This window comes from Rhododendron vialii, chromosome 5a, assembly GCF_030253575.1.
Source record: "Rhododendron vialii isolate Sample 1 chromosome 5a, ASM3025357v1".
NCBI classification, from domain to species: Eukaryota; Viridiplantae; Streptophyta; class Magnoliopsida; order Ericales; family Ericaceae; genus Rhododendron; species Rhododendron vialii.
This window is the reverse complement of record NC_080561.1, coordinates 33,104,393-33,120,201: the sequence shown is the minus strand read 5'-3', so window position 1 is coordinate 33,120,201 and position 15,809 is coordinate 33,104,393. Positions and strand designations below refer to the sequence as shown.

The following is a 15,809-nucleotide window of genomic DNA, read 5'->3' as shown; positions in this document are numbered from 1 at the left end:
TGGCACAGCACCCCCTACCCACACCCCGAAACATCCCCAAACGGTACCGTTTGGGATTAAAAAAAATCTTAAGTTTTCAATTTGCAATCCTAAAGAGCAGAAACGTGATTATGAGAGCCTTAGAGATAAAATTTAATTATGCCTCTTTAGAATAATAAGATCTTCACACTGGTTCAAACTGATTGAAAATTGGAGCAGTAAATTTTTTAACCATATTTTTTAATATATAAACGGTTTAAAAAATTAAGTGCTCTAATTTTTAATTTATTGAACAAGTGCGAAAATCTTATTATTCTGATTATATTATTTTAAAAAGACATAATTAACTTTTGTCTTTAAGGCTCTAATAATCACGTTTTTGCTTCACAAGATCCTAAATAAAGAGCAGATGCTTAATTATGAGAGTTCTAGAGACAAAAGTTAATTACGATCCTTTAGAATTATATGTTCAGAATAATAAGATCTTCGCACTTGTTCAAACAGATTAAAAATTGGAGCAATTAATTTTTTAATTTTTTAGACTGTTTATATATTAAAAAATATGGTTAAAAAATTTACTGCTCCAACTTTCAATCAGTTTGAACCAGTGTGAAGATCTTATTATTCTGATCATATTATTCTAAAGAGGCATAATTAAATTTTATCTCTAAGGCTCTTATAATCATGTTTCTGCTCTTTAAGATTGCAAATTGAAAACTTAAGATTTTTTTTAATCCCAAACGGTACCGTTTAAGGGTGTGGGTACAGCAGAGCCCCCGCTTCCTGTAAAATGAGGCCTCTCAATATTGTGCACAACACCCAAAAAATGGTCATTAAACAGACACATTATTGCATGGGGAAATTGCTGGACAGTGGACAAAAGGGCAAATATTGCCCTAGTGATGGACCAGTTCTTGCTGAATTCATCTGGACATGAGAAGGACAAAAATAATTTCCCATACATGGAGAGGTCAACCTAGAATGACTAATATGCCCCTGATGAAAGAAACCCTAATAAGTTTCCCCATTTTGAATCCCAGCCACTGTTCTCTCATTCCATCCGTCCCTTGTACGCTACTGCTGAAGAGGAGAGAACTGCAGGGGAGGGTTCCGTTCCACCGAAGAAGACCGTTCTGCTGCAAGACCGTTCTCCCTCACCTCTTCTTCCTCTCTCACTTTATCTCTCTGTAGCAACAGTACTCTCTCCATTCCACCGCAGAGAAGCAATCTCTTCTCCTTGACCAAGGGACATCGTACACATCTAGTACGTATATGTTTTGGGTGTTTCAATTATTTTTGCAGTTTTCTCTCTTTTCTGTGGAACAACATAACAATTTCCATGCTCATTTGTCTGGTTAATTTGTCTGGTTAATTGTAGCCATTTTTAAATTTTTACCCATGATAAAAATTCTGTTGATATTCGTCCGAGTAAAATTTACAAGTACCCAAGAAAAGATAGGGGATTGTTCCAGGTGGGTCAAACTGGCCCCCATGCCACAAAATAGAACTCAAAGACCATGTGGCCTAATTGAGAAAAGTGTACCATCAGAAGAGTCCTTAAAACCCCACAGGACCCCATCATATTTCTCCTAGCCATTATTGCTTATACTCCCTGAATCATGACACACACTTTGACATTTTCAATTTTCACTCTTCATTTCATACCCAAATTCTCTTCCATTAAACCAAAATTTTTTTTTTTGGGAAATTGTCACGATACAAGAACAAACTGCTCAAGACAAGTCTTTAAACAAGATAAACTCTAAAGCTGGCGGAATACAACCCATATGAAACAAGATTTCCCTGTTTACAACGACGCAACCAAAATGGCTTTGAGGAATTTCTCAAATTTCGAAATAGAGCCCAGCCCCAATTTCCAACAGCAAACTGATAGGATTAATGAAACAATTTCATTACAAAGTAAAGTATAATTTCTTTAAGCGAAAAATGCCTCTCTGAAAGATAGACTGAGGAGGTACCTATTTTGTCATGCATAACATGTGCTCGATAAATTGTTGAAGAGAAAGAAATAACCTATATTTTAGACGTAGGATATTGTGGGTGTTTCATTCTCCTATCAGCAATGGGCAATGACCTATATTTTAGCTCACTGAATGATTGTCTCTTTACGAAGGTGTGTTGGTTTGTATGAAATATGGTTCTTGTTCAAGTTGTTAGCTTTTGGGATAAGTTTTCTCCTTTCTATAGTGATGTGAAAACAACGCAAGCAAACCATTTCGAGGGTCGTCACTCAAGTATTTTTTCCATTGACAATGTCCTAGCACCATAATTCGTTCCAACTAATGGAACAAATTAGGAACTTTCTAAGTCTAACAATGTGCAAGGCACAATAGTATGACTGCAACAGAAAAAAACAATGTGTTGTCATCCATAATTCGTTCTAACTCATGTAACATGTTTTTCCTGAAAATAAAACTGTTGCTCTTTAAGTTACCTAATGTTACTCCTTGTAAGAACTTTTGTTGCTATCTATGTAAGAATGTATGCCCTAGACTGTTAAGGGCAGTGACCTATATTTTAATGGTTGTCCCTTTACAAAGGTGTGTTGGTCAAACTGAATCCACAATTCCACGCACAAAACCCTCCCCCCTCTCTCTCTTTGTCTGTGTCATACTCTGTATACTCATAACTCCACAGTCCATAGCATTGTTACAAACACAAATTCAGAAATTTGATCGATGAAGGCTTAAGGAGAGGAGTTGGCTGCAATGGACGATTTTTGTAGCTAATGACAGTTGAATTCACACCATTCTTACACACACAAATCCCGAATTTTGATCGATGAAGGCTTAAAGAGAGGAGTTGGCTGCAATGGACAATTTTTGTAGCTAGCTAACGGCAGTTGAATCCACACCATTCTTACACACACAAATGTAGAAGTTTGTAACTAATAGCAGAACCAGAATGTGGTATGTTTTTTTGTAGCTATTGACAGTTGAATGAACCTACTTTTGTTTGATAGCTACTGAATCTGTATTTGGCTATGAATCTGTATTTGAGTTTCATCTTTGATTTGCAATGATTGCTATAGTTTGCTGCACTTTGATTGATGCACTTTACTGTACCAGTTTTTAGATGCAGCTTTGTTTCCAATTTTGGAGTGTTGAAACCATTTCATTGCACAAAAAAAATGAAAGGTAGTGGTGAAATCATTTCATTGCAATTTAAGCCACAAATTTTATACACAGACACAACTTAGGACACAATAATTACTTCAGTTTCAACACTTCAAACATGGACACAACTTCATGGTAGATACTTTAGATTTCTAGCAGTTACACTCTTGTCAACGAAAAAATGATCAATAGGGTACTCATTTAGAGTGTTTCAAGAGGAAGAGGACGAGGAATGCATGGCTAGAGATGGATGGAGGGAGTTCACAGGAAGGGAGGGAAGTCACAGAAAGGGAGAGAGGGCAACGGATGGAGGCTGGTGGTGTACTCTTGCTGTTGTACTTTGTATTTTCTCATTCTTGTTGTGACAGTCATGTAACGTGTTTTTTCCTGAAAATAAAATAGTTGCTCTTTAAGTCACCTAATGTTACTCCCTGTAAGAATTTTTGCTGCTCTCTATGTAAGAATGTATGCCTTAGACTGTTAAGGGCAGTTAATTCAATTTTAACTCACTGGTTGGCTGTCCCTTTACAAGGGTGTGTTGGTCTATATGAAATGTGGTTCTTGTTTCTTAAGGGCAGTTAACTCACTGGTTTCTTAAACTCACTGGTTCTTGTTTCTATATGAAATGTGGCTGTCCCTTTACATTTTAGGTAACATGTTTTTTCCTGGGAATAAAATAGTTGCTCTTTAAGTCACCTAATGTTACTCCTTGTAAGAACTTTTGATGCTCTCTATTTAAGAATGTATGCCCTAGACTGTTAAGAATGTATGCTCTATATTTTGTCTTTTTAGGTATGGAGAATAGGGAAAATAAAACATTGACAAGTTTTTGCTATTGGGGCGGAGAACGGAAGGTAAATGCCAATGGCACCTTCTTGTACAACGGTGGGATGTGTGTAGCAGTTCTACTTGAGGAAGGAAGTCAACTCAATGAGTTACGTGAGAAGGTTTGTGGTGCCCTTCACATTAATTTCGAAGGTAAAATGTTTTTCTACAACACGAAGAGGGACAAGACGAAGTATGTAACATTGAATGACGACAATGGTGTTGCAATGTTGTTCCACTTGAACGAAGATGATGTCGACTTATTTGTAGAAGATTTAGGCCAGAATAATGACCCTATCCACAATACCGCTTACAATTCAACAAGGTTAGATGGGATGTTTCATTTTAATTTACAGTTATTATTTATCTGTGTGCATTTGAATAACCATATATACTGGCAATACCTTCTCCCAGTCAGGTGACCAATAGTTGTAGCCAAGAAATGGGGTTGGTGCCATACTTGCCGGACAATGCAAATGAGATTTTAACTGGGAAGGGTCAACTATTTGAAAGCCCCGACCTTTTCAAGCAATCAGTGTTACTATTTGCTGCATCCAACAAGTTCAGCTTCACTTATTTGGATAATAGTAGAGCCTACTATCGATTAGTATGTAAAGTACCAGGGTGTCCTTGGAAGCTAACTGCAAAATGTGAAGGTTCAAGTGATTTGGTTCGTGTCATCATGTTAAGGAATGAGCACCTACACAATGCAGAAGATGCTAGTAATTATAAGTTGACCTTTCGCAGTAAACAAGTGGGGTTGCTTTTCAAAAACCGAATTGTGGACAAGCCTGAATATTTGCCGAGGGATATTTGCAAGGACTTTGAGCATGTGTTCCAATGTCGTCTGAATTACAGTCAAGGTTGGAGGGCGAAAGAAAAGGCTAAGGAAGCCATCACAGGACCTCCTTCGATGACTTTCCACCTAGTCCCATGGATGTGTCGGCGGCTTGTTGAAGCCATACCAAACACTAGGGCAATATGGACGTCAACAAATGAAGCCAAGTTCAAGCAACTTTTTGTTTCTTATGGTTGCTCCATTGCAGCATTCCGATCAGCCGCATCCGGCCCACACATGGATGCCTAGCTGAGAGAAGCAACAATTTTGTAACGTATTTGGAACTCAATTGTTCAATACAGATGCATGATAAACATGAACCACCAATTTAGTGGGCCTAATATCCAATGGCTAACAAATGGCATGTATTCAATGCCCTAATATAGTGGACAACCTGGAAAAAAACATCAAAATTTGCAGTTGTGAAACAGCTCTGGGCTATCATTATAACATTTGATACAGGCCCCTACAAATGCCAAGAGAAAACGTATAAAAAAGAAGAGGTTATAAACACATGCACCACGAATGGCATACAGAAAAGAGATTGGAAACTGAAAATCGAAGTTCAATGTTCTGTATATCAATGGCCCCCTATATCAATCTCCAGAGGGAAATTAAAGCTTTAGTTATGAAAGCTAGAACAGTTTCTAAATTTGATCATTCACCCAACGACAATGTATGCTACTTGCAAACACAAAATTGAAGCCGTTTGCTAAGCCAGAGTAGAAATGGATTCACAGATCCTATGGAAGGCCGACTAGGGCATTCGTATCAACAAATACCAGAGTCATTACAAATCTCTTCGACAACAATCCTACAAAACATTGAGACAACTACATGGGCATGCGATATGCCGTACGAGGCAGGAGCATCATCGTCGTTCTTTACAACTATAGTTATATTCATTATAACACCATTATCCTAAAGTGCAAATGGAGAAAAACAAAAGCAAAAGCATGAAAAGTACATTTATATTCATTATAACACCATTATCCTATCTTTTTTTTGATCGGCCAGGAACTATCTATCTTCAGAGCCCATACTTTTCTTTTATCAAATGCCCCCCCGAATGCTTCTCTTTCTATACCATCCAAAAAGTATACCAAGCAGAAACTCCAATCTGATGCCGAATACACTACTTTAACACTTCAAATTCTAGGACCAAAGCCAACTTCCCAACGAAACTAGGCGGCTAATGCCAATATTGCTGAATTTTTTAAGCCACCACTGTAAGTCCCAACTGCCAAGCTTATGCAAAATACTTGAAAAAGTCTGCACCTTTTCGGATTGCACTTGGCCATGTGAACTCAACCGACCAAAAACTGTTATGAGTAGTTATTCAGTCAAAACAGGTACTACAATTGCTTCGACCAACATCTTATGAATCCCACAAACATGCACCATAATTTTATGTTTTGATCAAGGAATTTTCTAATGGAGAGAAAAACCATAAGACGCAGATAGAAAATCCAACATGATAAACTCTGAGCCACCAATCCAAAAATCCTCCAAGTTCATAGCTGATCTTTGAAACTGATTTGTGTATCTCTGGTTTATCTTATTCCACTGACGGAGAGCCAAATAGCCAATCTCCAACAGTCCATTGGTGAAAATAATGAACTATTTTGGTGACTGAGATTTGCCATGTTTTCTGATTCTCTGGAAAAAACAGCGGTAGTTTCTTTCTTAGCGGTAACTATTTTTTGTGTTGTGCTTGCAATATTATGCCGTATAGCTTGAGATTGTACCTTTCTAACGACAACAATGAGGGAGAAGGCCATATTGCCTTCAAATTCAGGATATGCTATATGCAGATTTTTCTCTGTGGTGATTAGAAAGCCAATATATGTGGAGGGCATATTTTGTCGAACATGTGGCGTGCGAAAGATTTCAATCAAGATGGGGAGGGGAGAGCGTTTTACACAGAAGTACATAGCAAATATAGGAGTAGTAGACAATTTATTACCTGTTCTGAGATTAGGATTGTTGGAGGCGGCTACTGGTCTAGTGACGTGTATTGATTCCTGTATTTGAATTTCTATAGCAAGCAGAGCTGGGCGGAGATGGGGAACGCACCCTCACCACTCCAGTCGGCGAGTATGTTGTGATGATTGATCGGTTGGCAAGAGAGAGAGGAGCAACGAGATGGGTTTCAGAGAGCAACAGAGAGAGAAAGAGGGGGTTTCAGCTAGCTAGGGTTTCACAGAGTGATTTGATTTGGGTTGGGAGGGTTTCACGTTTTGTGGAGGGAATAGAGTGAACGACGTCGTGTAAGAGAAGGGTATTTTTGTCTAGGTCTGTTTTGAATTCCATGTCTTTGGAATTAATATTCTCCCTCCCATGATTTATGAATTCTGAAAAAGTGGTCCATGTGTTGGGCATATTTTTCCCCTCTTCCCACTGTCCTACAATTTCCCCTTATTGCATATCCATAGACCGACATTTATTACTATTTATTTATTGTAAACATCTATGGACCGGAGACTGGTTGAAAAATAGTTTTTCATGGTGTGAATAATCAAAACCAATTTCCCCAAAGATACGGCACAAAAATTCAAATGGCTCGAAATTTTTCTTCTTTTGAAAGTAAATAAATGGCTCCCACCTTTTTCTTTTTGAATTTCAAATTTAAAAAAAAAAAAGAAGAGAAGAAGTTAACGATGGGGTGAAACGGCTGGACCTGGGCTTCCCATCCAGTTTCCTTCCCTCTATTCTAGTTTAGTTTAGACCATTTGTGAATCATTTACAGATCCACGACAACGATTGAAACTGTGTATTTTTTAGAACTCGTCAAGCGCATAGTCCACGTCGAAAATCATGTTGATCAGATACCGTTTGTCATGCTTCCAATCATTGTTGTGGGCCTGGAAAGGGCCAGCAAACGGTCCAAACTAGATTGGAGGACTCACCTCACCTCCAGTCTTCCCTCCAGTTTTGCAATTTGAGGGCCCACGTAAGCCGCAAGTCAATGATTGGAACCGTTCTCATGTAGATCTCGTCGAGATGATTGACCTTACCAAAAATCACGTTCATCAGATTTGTATTAATACCTGATCGAAACACATTAATTTTAAAAAAAATAGCGTTGGGCACACTGGATAGCAACCATATGTTCCGATCAAGTACCAATGCAAATCCGATAAACATAATTTTTGGCAAGATCACTTGTCATGACGAGATCTACATGGTGAACAGATCCAATCATTGACGTGAGCCCTACATGGGCCCACAAATCGCAAAACTGGAGGGGAGACTGCAGGGAAGAACTGGAGGGAGAGGAAACTCCACAGGAGGCCATTCCGGAACGGCGACGTTCTGCACGAAGGCGGTTTTCCCTCGTTTTAGATTTCCGTTTCAAATTTCAAAAATACAGACACTACGGCCTACCAGAACCAGTAACGCACCATCTCTCTCTTCTCTCTTTTTTGGTAAAATATCTCTCTCCTCTCTCTCTCTCTCATCAATCACGCGTCTCGTCCAATGGAAATCGAAACGACTCCATTCGCCTGATAAACACGCACAGAAACGTCATTCGTCCGGATGTTATGCTCTCGCTACTCGAAGGTGTATTTCTTGGGTTTCTGCGTCGAATGATGGGTTGCTTCTTCGGCTGCTTCCGCATCAGGGACGACACTACTCGTCGCCGCCCTCAGTCTCACCGCCTCGTATCGCAACCGCCGGCAGCAGTCCCTCCCAAATCAGGAGTAAGCACACGCGCCTCCGCTGTTCCTCGTTTGTTTCAAAGAGCTTTCATTTCTCTCTTCGATTTTGAGAGATTCGTGCATTTTTGTGCCTTTTCTGTTTCAGGAACGTCTCCCATGTCGAACGCCTCTATCGGATCTGCTACTCGATAAAGGTACCTACGTTTGTATTCGTTTGTCTCAGATCTTGTCTCACGTTGTTTTAGGGTTTTGAAAGGCTCTAGGCGCGCCATGGAGCCTAGGTGTGAAGTGATAGGCCTGATGAACGAACCGAACAAATTGAGTTCTAGCTTGTGTTTGCATGTAAAAAGCTTGTTTGACATCGTCTTGGTATAACATAAATAAATCAAGCTTGGATGTGTTTTTGGAAGCTCGTTAAGCTTTCGAACCAAGCTCAAACAAACCACTGCTCGGCTCGTTTGACTTTTGATGTCTTGTCTGAGTAATTTGTGCTTTGTTTAGTTTGTGTTTTGAAATTTTTTTTGAAAATAGTAAGGATAATAAGTGGAGAGAGATAGAGAGAGAAATGTTGAACTAAGGGGTAATTTTTGAAAAATTCTTTTTGAAATGGAAGAGAACAAGGCATTAAACTACTACTTGAGATTGGTTTGTGTTCGGCTCGATTGAAGCTTGTTTGAGTTCTGTTCATCTTGTAAACAAGCCAAGCTAGAGCATATCTTTAAAGCCCGTTAAGTTTTCAAACCAATCTTTGGTAATGAACTGTTCATCTTGTTGGCCCCAAGGGCCCAATTGGATGCAGCCATAGCAAGGGGAATTAGCTAATCTGCCCGGATAGACACAGAAAGGCGGTCCATTTTCATACCCGGATAAGTTATGCCTGGGACTAACTAATCCGGCCTTATCCGGCTGAATTTTGACATTTTTACCCCTCCTTATCCCCTCCCCCAACGGCTCTCTCTCTCCTTCTAGTCATAGAGACAGCAAAACCAGAAGAAGAAGAAGAACAGAAACAGATCGCCACTACAACAACACACACAAAATATGTCGATCTGCTTCAATATTGAAATCACGAAGAACATCTCTGATCTGCTTCAATAATATAATCGAAAGGTTTTACAAACAAAAGCACAAAATTTGAAGGAACAAAAAACAGAAACACAGTTTATTCCCACAGATCTGTGAAAGAGGAAATTTTTTAATTTTGACCTGTAATCGAACCATCATCGTATGAACATCAATCGTCGTCTTCATAATTGGACCGTCATACACAGTCACACACATTCACACCAGATTGGGAAAAATGGAAGAGAGAGAGAGGAGAAAAGACCCACCGCTACTGCTACACGGATCGTTGCTGTCGTCGGGTGAAAAATTGAACGCCGTCGTCATCCATGGGAGAAGCCGGGAAGGTGGGTGGGGCGGTGGGGTGGGGTACAGAGAGAGACGAGATGCACTGGTGGTGCAGTAATGATAGGTGGTGTTTTGGTTTTAAAGAAAAAGTGTGAGATTTAATCCTTTACTTCACATACACTTGTAACCCTTTATTTACTTTTTTTTGGGGATCAAAATATAATATTCAACAAAGAAAAAAGCTATAAAAAAAAAAACTTTATATTTTATATATTATATTTTAAAAAATAGAAATGGATAATAAAACACTTTAACAAAAACCAAATTTAATTATTTTTGATCTATGAAGCACCGACACCTCTAGAGGTTGAGATATCGCAGTGTCGGACACGGGGACACCGCGGGGATACGTATGGGACACGCCACGTGGCGTGTCCCATAATTTAATTTGAATTTTTCATGGGACACCGCGGGGACGCCGCAGGGGCCAAACTGTAATTTTTTTTTAAATTTTGGGGGTCAAATTGTAATTTTTGTAAAAAAATTTGGGGCCAAATTATAATTTTTTAAAATTCCTGGGTGCTAAACAATAATTATTTGTTTATTTATATATATATATATATATATATATATAAAATATATATACACGTGGCGTGTCCCCCGCCGTGTCCGTGTCCCCATTTTTTTAGAATTCCCGTGTCCCGGTGTCGGTTTCGGTATCCGTGTCCGTATCGGTGCATCATAGTTTTTGATAATTAAACTAATAATTTAGTTAGTATTTAGTTTAATTATCAAAAAATAACTAAATTTATTCGGTTTTGCAATTATATAATTAATATAATGAATAATTAAGTTTGGGGCTGAACAAGGGAAAATTCGTCATTCAACGGTTTTTTACATCATCCACCCTATTAATCCCCCTTCTCTAACACCTCATCCAAATCAAGTACTATTTAATACTCCCTCCATAAACATCACATCAATGTGGGTTATTCCTTATTAACCAATACCCGCTACTATCTTATCCCCCTTATTAACTAATACCCCCAATTCTTTTCCCGCATCCAATCGGGCCCTAAAATGTGAGGTGTGCGCCTCATTAGAGCGAGGCGCAAGTTGTAGGAAATAATTAAAATCCTAATGTGGGCAAAATTGGCAACAAAAATAATTGATTCTACTATTTCAAATACCATAAAAAATACAAATAAATGCTCCATGGCCTCTTGGAGCCTAGGCACGTCCCTTTAAAACACTTCGTTGTTTTAACTTTTTTTCACTTCAAATAGCAATCCTAAATATTGATCTTGATTTGCTTTCATGTTTTAATGAATGCTTGTTTTTTATGCAATTCATAAAACCATCTTAAGTATAGAATGTCTCATGCTTCCTTTTATACTCGTATGAAGCATGGATTTATTTGCTGAAGTCTTACTGGTGTTTAGTTTTGGCGCATTGCATTGCATTGTTTCATTTTGTTTTATTAAATTGTAGAGAAAGATGGTTTTCCGGAAGTTGAGAACCCACAGTTGGCTACTCCACAGCAGGGCACTGATGAGAGACTACTCAAGGATGAGGTGTGTTCTTGTTACATGCTTTGAGATTGCCAAGAAAGAATATGTTAGTTTTATGTTGTTAGAGGCTTATGTTTAGTAAACAAGCAGGGGATATGGGTTTAATACATGAGAGTTTGTTTAAATGTGTGATGATTGTGCTAATTGGTTTAAACTTTTATCTCAGACATATGCTCTTGTGATCTTGTTGACTTTAGCTCTCACGAAGCATGATCTAGCATTCAGTATAATTTGTCTGACCTTGACTAGTTTTTCCTGCTTTATTTCGATCAATTGGAGAGGCACCCCGCTCTCAAAATGGCATTTGTTCTGACCCCTCCATGTGCCCTTAGTATCACGTCTGTAGCTAGTTGCATTTCCTCTTCTTCTTTTTCATGGATTAAGTTGGCCTTTCTAGGAATAATGATTTTCTTTTCGTAGATTATGCCATTATGGCTTGTGCCACGGGTTTTTGCTATATAGAGAGCTTGTTGTGCTCTTTTTTGTGTGGTAGGCCATAGGCAAAAGTGTACTTATTAATTATTATCACACCATTCGTCTCTAATCGTTCTCAGCTAAACGAAATATCTTATGAATGATCATTTCATATCAGTCCTTCACATATTTCCATGGAATGCGTGTTTCTTGAGTTGTTTATTTCTTTGGGTTTTTTTGTACTGGTCCTTGAGTATAATATGTTTTCAAATTCGAAGAATTATTTGTTTCCTTGGTTGACTAGCACATTAGTTTGTTTTATTTTGTGCTTGCAAGTTGCACATGCATGAACTTTGGGGGTTTTCCTTTGTACTCTCTTACCGTTTGCTTTATATTTTATGGCAAAAAGTATTCTTCAATTCTGTAATGAAATTCTCAGGCCCAATGGCACTAGTTTGATGATCAAAGAAGCGGGGATTGCTGCCTTAAAGCAGTCTTTCTCTATACTACAAAATTCCAGATCATTTCCAAAAGAAACACAATAGATGAATGTTCATGGAAATCAAAACTGAAAGGGAGGAACTAAAATAGATTTGTCCCTTTTTTAGGGAAGGTGGAGGAAGTAAACACACGTTATTTTTAAACTCTCATTGCCATTAAACATGAGTTCTCGTTTTAAGAGGTCATATGAGTGTTGGCAGATTTTCCGTGGAAAAGATAGGAGAATTTAAATTATTTTCCCATTATTTGTTATTTTTCTTCAGCCAATCAAACTAGAGAAAAGAAGATATTTTAAAATTTTGTTTTCCTTTTCTTTTATCTCATCTCAACCATAGTACCATTTGAATATCAGGCCCATTCAAGTTCTGCTGTTACTAGTCCTTGATGGTTATACTTCAGCCATAGAATTGTAATGGGTGGACTTGAGTCATTACTTCATCCTCTACCAGAATGTTGGTCTCTTTCGATTGATCCCCCAATATTTATTTTGAATTCTATAACTCCTACTAAGTTAATTACTGATACAAGCAATTCTGTGCTGCAGGCCAGGTTTCTCAAAGCTTGTGGCACATTACCTGAAACTCCAGCAGAAATTCGAAAAGCACCTGAGAAATTCACAGACACATCAACATATGATGCAGATTTGCAGCCTTCAAAGTTCCACTCGTGGCTTCCCAACACACCCATTGAGAAACTTAACCTGGAGACACAACCTGATCTGCCTCCAACTCCTATCCAACTGAGCGAAGCATGGGTAAAGGGATCAGTTTCTTTGGAGCTTTCACCAGAAAGGTTGAGCTTCTTATCTTTGCAAAATGACCTTAAATTAGATAAGCTTCTTTTCTTTATTTTTTAAATAATCCTGAAAGAAGATAAGTAGATAACCAATTAAGATGTTCACGTCTCTTTATGTGCACCACTACACAATAAAGACTCAGGCGTTTAATTCAATTATAAGCTCAACTTCCATCCACTGGAAAACTGATTTGGGCTAGGCCAGTCAACTTGCTGCCTTTTCTTACTGAAGGTGTTGAAGAAAATAGTTCTATTCCTTTATAAGATAGTGAAATTTTGTGCACAAGGTTGGGTTATCAAGCCTCAATTTCTGTTCATATGCTTAAACAGCTTCTTGTTAATATGTTGTTATGTACCAACTTAAGCTTTCTTCCGGAGAAGAAAATATTTTAGAACCATGATCTTCTTCCCTAATATTCATTTTTGGCCGTAGAAAGGTCTCAAGGACTTATTGAACCAAGATTATGTGCTTTCTAAGTTTGCTTTTGATAACAGACCATAGTAATCGGTTTTGCTGAATTAGTACATCTACCTGACATCATACTCTGTTCTCGTGTCCTTTCATAGCAGTATATCCAACAGCCACAATTCTGGAAGTATCTCTGTTCAGGGTAGCAGTGCTGAAAATTCTTCTTTAACTACAATGGACATAGCTGCAAATGGGCAAAGCAGAAACAAATATGTTCGTTTTGAAAGTGACAACGATGTGAATTCTTTTTCATCCGGGAGTTCTTCAACTGGAACTGCTGGCCAAAATTCAAAGCAATATGGAACACCTGGTAATTACAGCTTGTCAAAGCCTTCACCTTACCCAACCCCATTAAACCTGACCGATGGGATGCAAACTCCTGGGACTGTTTTCCCGTCATATAATCAGAACATGGAAAATGCCAAGAATCCACGAATCAGATCTCAGTATGTGTACTCAGTCCTTAACCCAGTTGAGAGTTTTTCTCAATGGAATGTATTGAAGGAAGAAGACGCTATTGAGCCTAGTAATGTAACCACTGAGCCAGAAGAGGGGATGACAGAAACTTCAGTTGAGAAAGAATTGAAAGTTGAATCAAGCTTGTCTTCTTGGCTGAAACCACTACCAACCAAAGAAAATGACAGTACTCATCAATCGGGTTCCATCTCCTTTGGAAAGGCTCATATTGGCAGAACCCCTGCGGATAGGCCAATCATTGGGATGGTTGCTGCTCACTGGAATGAAGAAGAACCTTCTCGTATTTCGCCCAAGTATTGGGATGGAAATGGGATTCCAAATTCAACTAACAAGTACAAAGAGGTACTGCTTTGTTGTCTGTATTCATTTCCTGGATTGTACTCAGGAAAAGCTGCAATATACTCTGTAACCTAATATTTTGCAGGATCAGAGAGTTAGTTGGCACGCGACGCCTTTTGAGGAGAGGCTGGAAAAAGCGTTGTCTGATGAGACTTCTGTCCCTCAGAGGTATGATGCCTTCATATGGGTCTAAATTCTATAGAGTATAGACTACTTTAAGGTAATATTTTTACTGCCCCTGTTTCATTAAGGCAAGTGTGAAGTATATTCAACCCCAACATAATGGAGCGTACTTTCTGTTCATCTTTATAAGCTGTAAAGGCATGTGAAGCTTACTCATTCTTTGGGATGACTTTTTTGGTCTAGGAAAGCTCGTTAGATAGTCTAGTGATGGTGTTTTTGATTTTTCTGGTAAATTGTGTAGTGATGGTCACAGATGGTGTATAGTCCCAAATGTCACTCTGATAATTGAAACATCCATCTACGGCGTTCTTATGTCTGAGCTTTTAATGCACTTGCCGCTATTTTGGCCTTCTATATCTGAATCACGGGATAATGTTATACGACACTGCATGGTTCTCATGTAAATAATCATCAGGAAAGCATGCACAAAGTGGACCCAAAAACATTAAAATCAAGAAATTTCTAAAACAAGTAGTAGCACTTGTGTGACTTTTCATAATGCATTCTGGATCAGTTCCAGTAGATCACTGCTCTCCTCTTCTGTTTTTTTAACCGTAGAAGTATAATTTGACATTTCATATGGTCTTTACTAATTTGTTTGATTTGCAGAAAGCATATCAATGCGGCAGCACCCATAGTTTTCGAAGAGACTGAGGAAAGTGATACGGCTCTATCCCAGCTTCAATCTTCAAACCATTCCAACCCAGTGGTCTCATTTTGATGAACGATGCGTGATAACTTGTCGGTGAGTTTCTGCTGCAAAGTTGTCGGTGTACATGGGTTTTCGGGACTTTACATTTGAAATTGTCACATGTAGTGCAATGACTTTTGCAAGAGTTTGTTAATCAATGAAACTGAATGTGGATTTTGTGCTTTGTGTTGATGAAGATTGACAGCAGCATGAAAGGGCAATGCATCACTGGAAATAAAATCAAACCTTCAGAGGATGAACAATGATTTTGTTTTCTCTTAAAGTTTTCTTCTTTTCTTCTTTTAAAAGAGGTGGATATAGGAGCGCATTAGCTTTCAAAGCGCTTTGCAATAAGACAGTAGTTTTGTAATGGGCTAAATTTCACTTTTTATCCTGAATTAGTTATTTTTTTGTCTAATTTATCCCTAATCTATCAATCAAACCTTTTGAGTCCTTAAACTGCTCAAATTAATATTCACTTAGTCTAATCTTGAATTCTTCGTCTATTTTCTAGATGACGGACACCTTTCTTTTTAAAAATATTTGTTATCGATTATAAACAATTATTGATAAAAAAA

The 15,809-nt window shown here is 38.3% G+C and overlaps 2 protein-coding genes across 5 annotated transcripts; both read left to right on the top strand.

The window, feature by feature from the left end:
• Positions 1-2,134: 2,134 nt before the first annotated feature.
• LOC131327838 (uncharacterized) lies at positions 2,135-5,028 on the top strand. Its single transcript, XM_058360966.1, has 7 exons — positions 2,135-2,234; positions 2,963-2,991; positions 3,309-3,458; positions 3,579-3,581; positions 3,695-3,749; positions 3,909-4,266; positions 4,356-5,028. Exons 1-7 carry the CDS (start codon positions 2,135-2,137, stop codon positions 5,026-5,028), a joined length of 1,368 nt encoding a protein of 455 aa, XP_058216949.1.
• Positions 5,029-8,148: 3,120 nt separating this feature from the next.
• LOC131327237 (protein JASON-like) lies at positions 8,149-15,494 on the top strand. 4 transcript variants are annotated; one of them, XM_058360292.1, is made up of 8 exons: positions 8,157-8,483; positions 8,587-8,635; positions 11,283-11,365; positions 12,822-13,069; positions 13,643-14,360; positions 14,443-14,525; positions 15,150-15,285; positions 15,429-15,494. In XM_058360292.1, exons 1-7 carry the CDS (start codon positions 8,325-8,327, stop codon positions 15,259-15,261), a joined length of 1,452 nt encoding a protein of 483 aa, XP_058216275.1. In that variant the 5' UTR covers positions 8,157-8,324; the 3' UTR covers positions 15,262-15,285; positions 15,429-15,494. The 4 variants fall into 4 exon arrangements, with proteins under 4 accessions (XP_058216274.1, XP_058216275.1, XP_058216273.1 ...); XM_058360290.1 differs by having other exon boundaries at positions 8,170-8,483; positions 13,640-14,360; XM_058360291.1 differs by having other exon boundaries at positions 8,149-8,483; positions 15,150-15,494.
• The last annotated feature ends 315 nt before the right edge of the window (positions 15,495-15,809 follow it).

Coding starts and splice junctions, on each gene's coding strand:
- LOC131327838 (XM_058360966.1), top strand. CDS start 2,135: ATGGTTCTTGTTCAAGTTGTTAGCTTTTGGGATAAGTTTTCTCCTTTC. Junction 2,235..2,962: donor TTTCGAGGGTCGTCACTCAA/GTATTTTTTCCA, acceptor TTTGTTTGATAG/CTACTGAATCTGTATTTGGC. Junction 2,992..3,308: donor CTGTATTTGGCTATGAATCT/GTATTTGAGTTT, acceptor AATGATCAATAG/GGTACTCATTTAGAGTGTTT.
- LOC131327237 (XM_058360290.1), top strand. CDS start 8,325: ATGCTCTCGCTACTCGAAGGTGTATTTCTTGGGTTTCTGCGTCGAATG. Junction 14,361..14,442: donor CAACTAACAAGTACAAAGAG/GTACTGCTTTGT, acceptor AATATTTTGCAG/GATCAGAGAGTTAGTTGGCA. Junction 14,526..15,149: donor GAGACTTCTGTCCCTCAGAG/GTATGATGCCTT, acceptor TTTGATTTGCAG/AAAGCATATCAATGCGGCAG.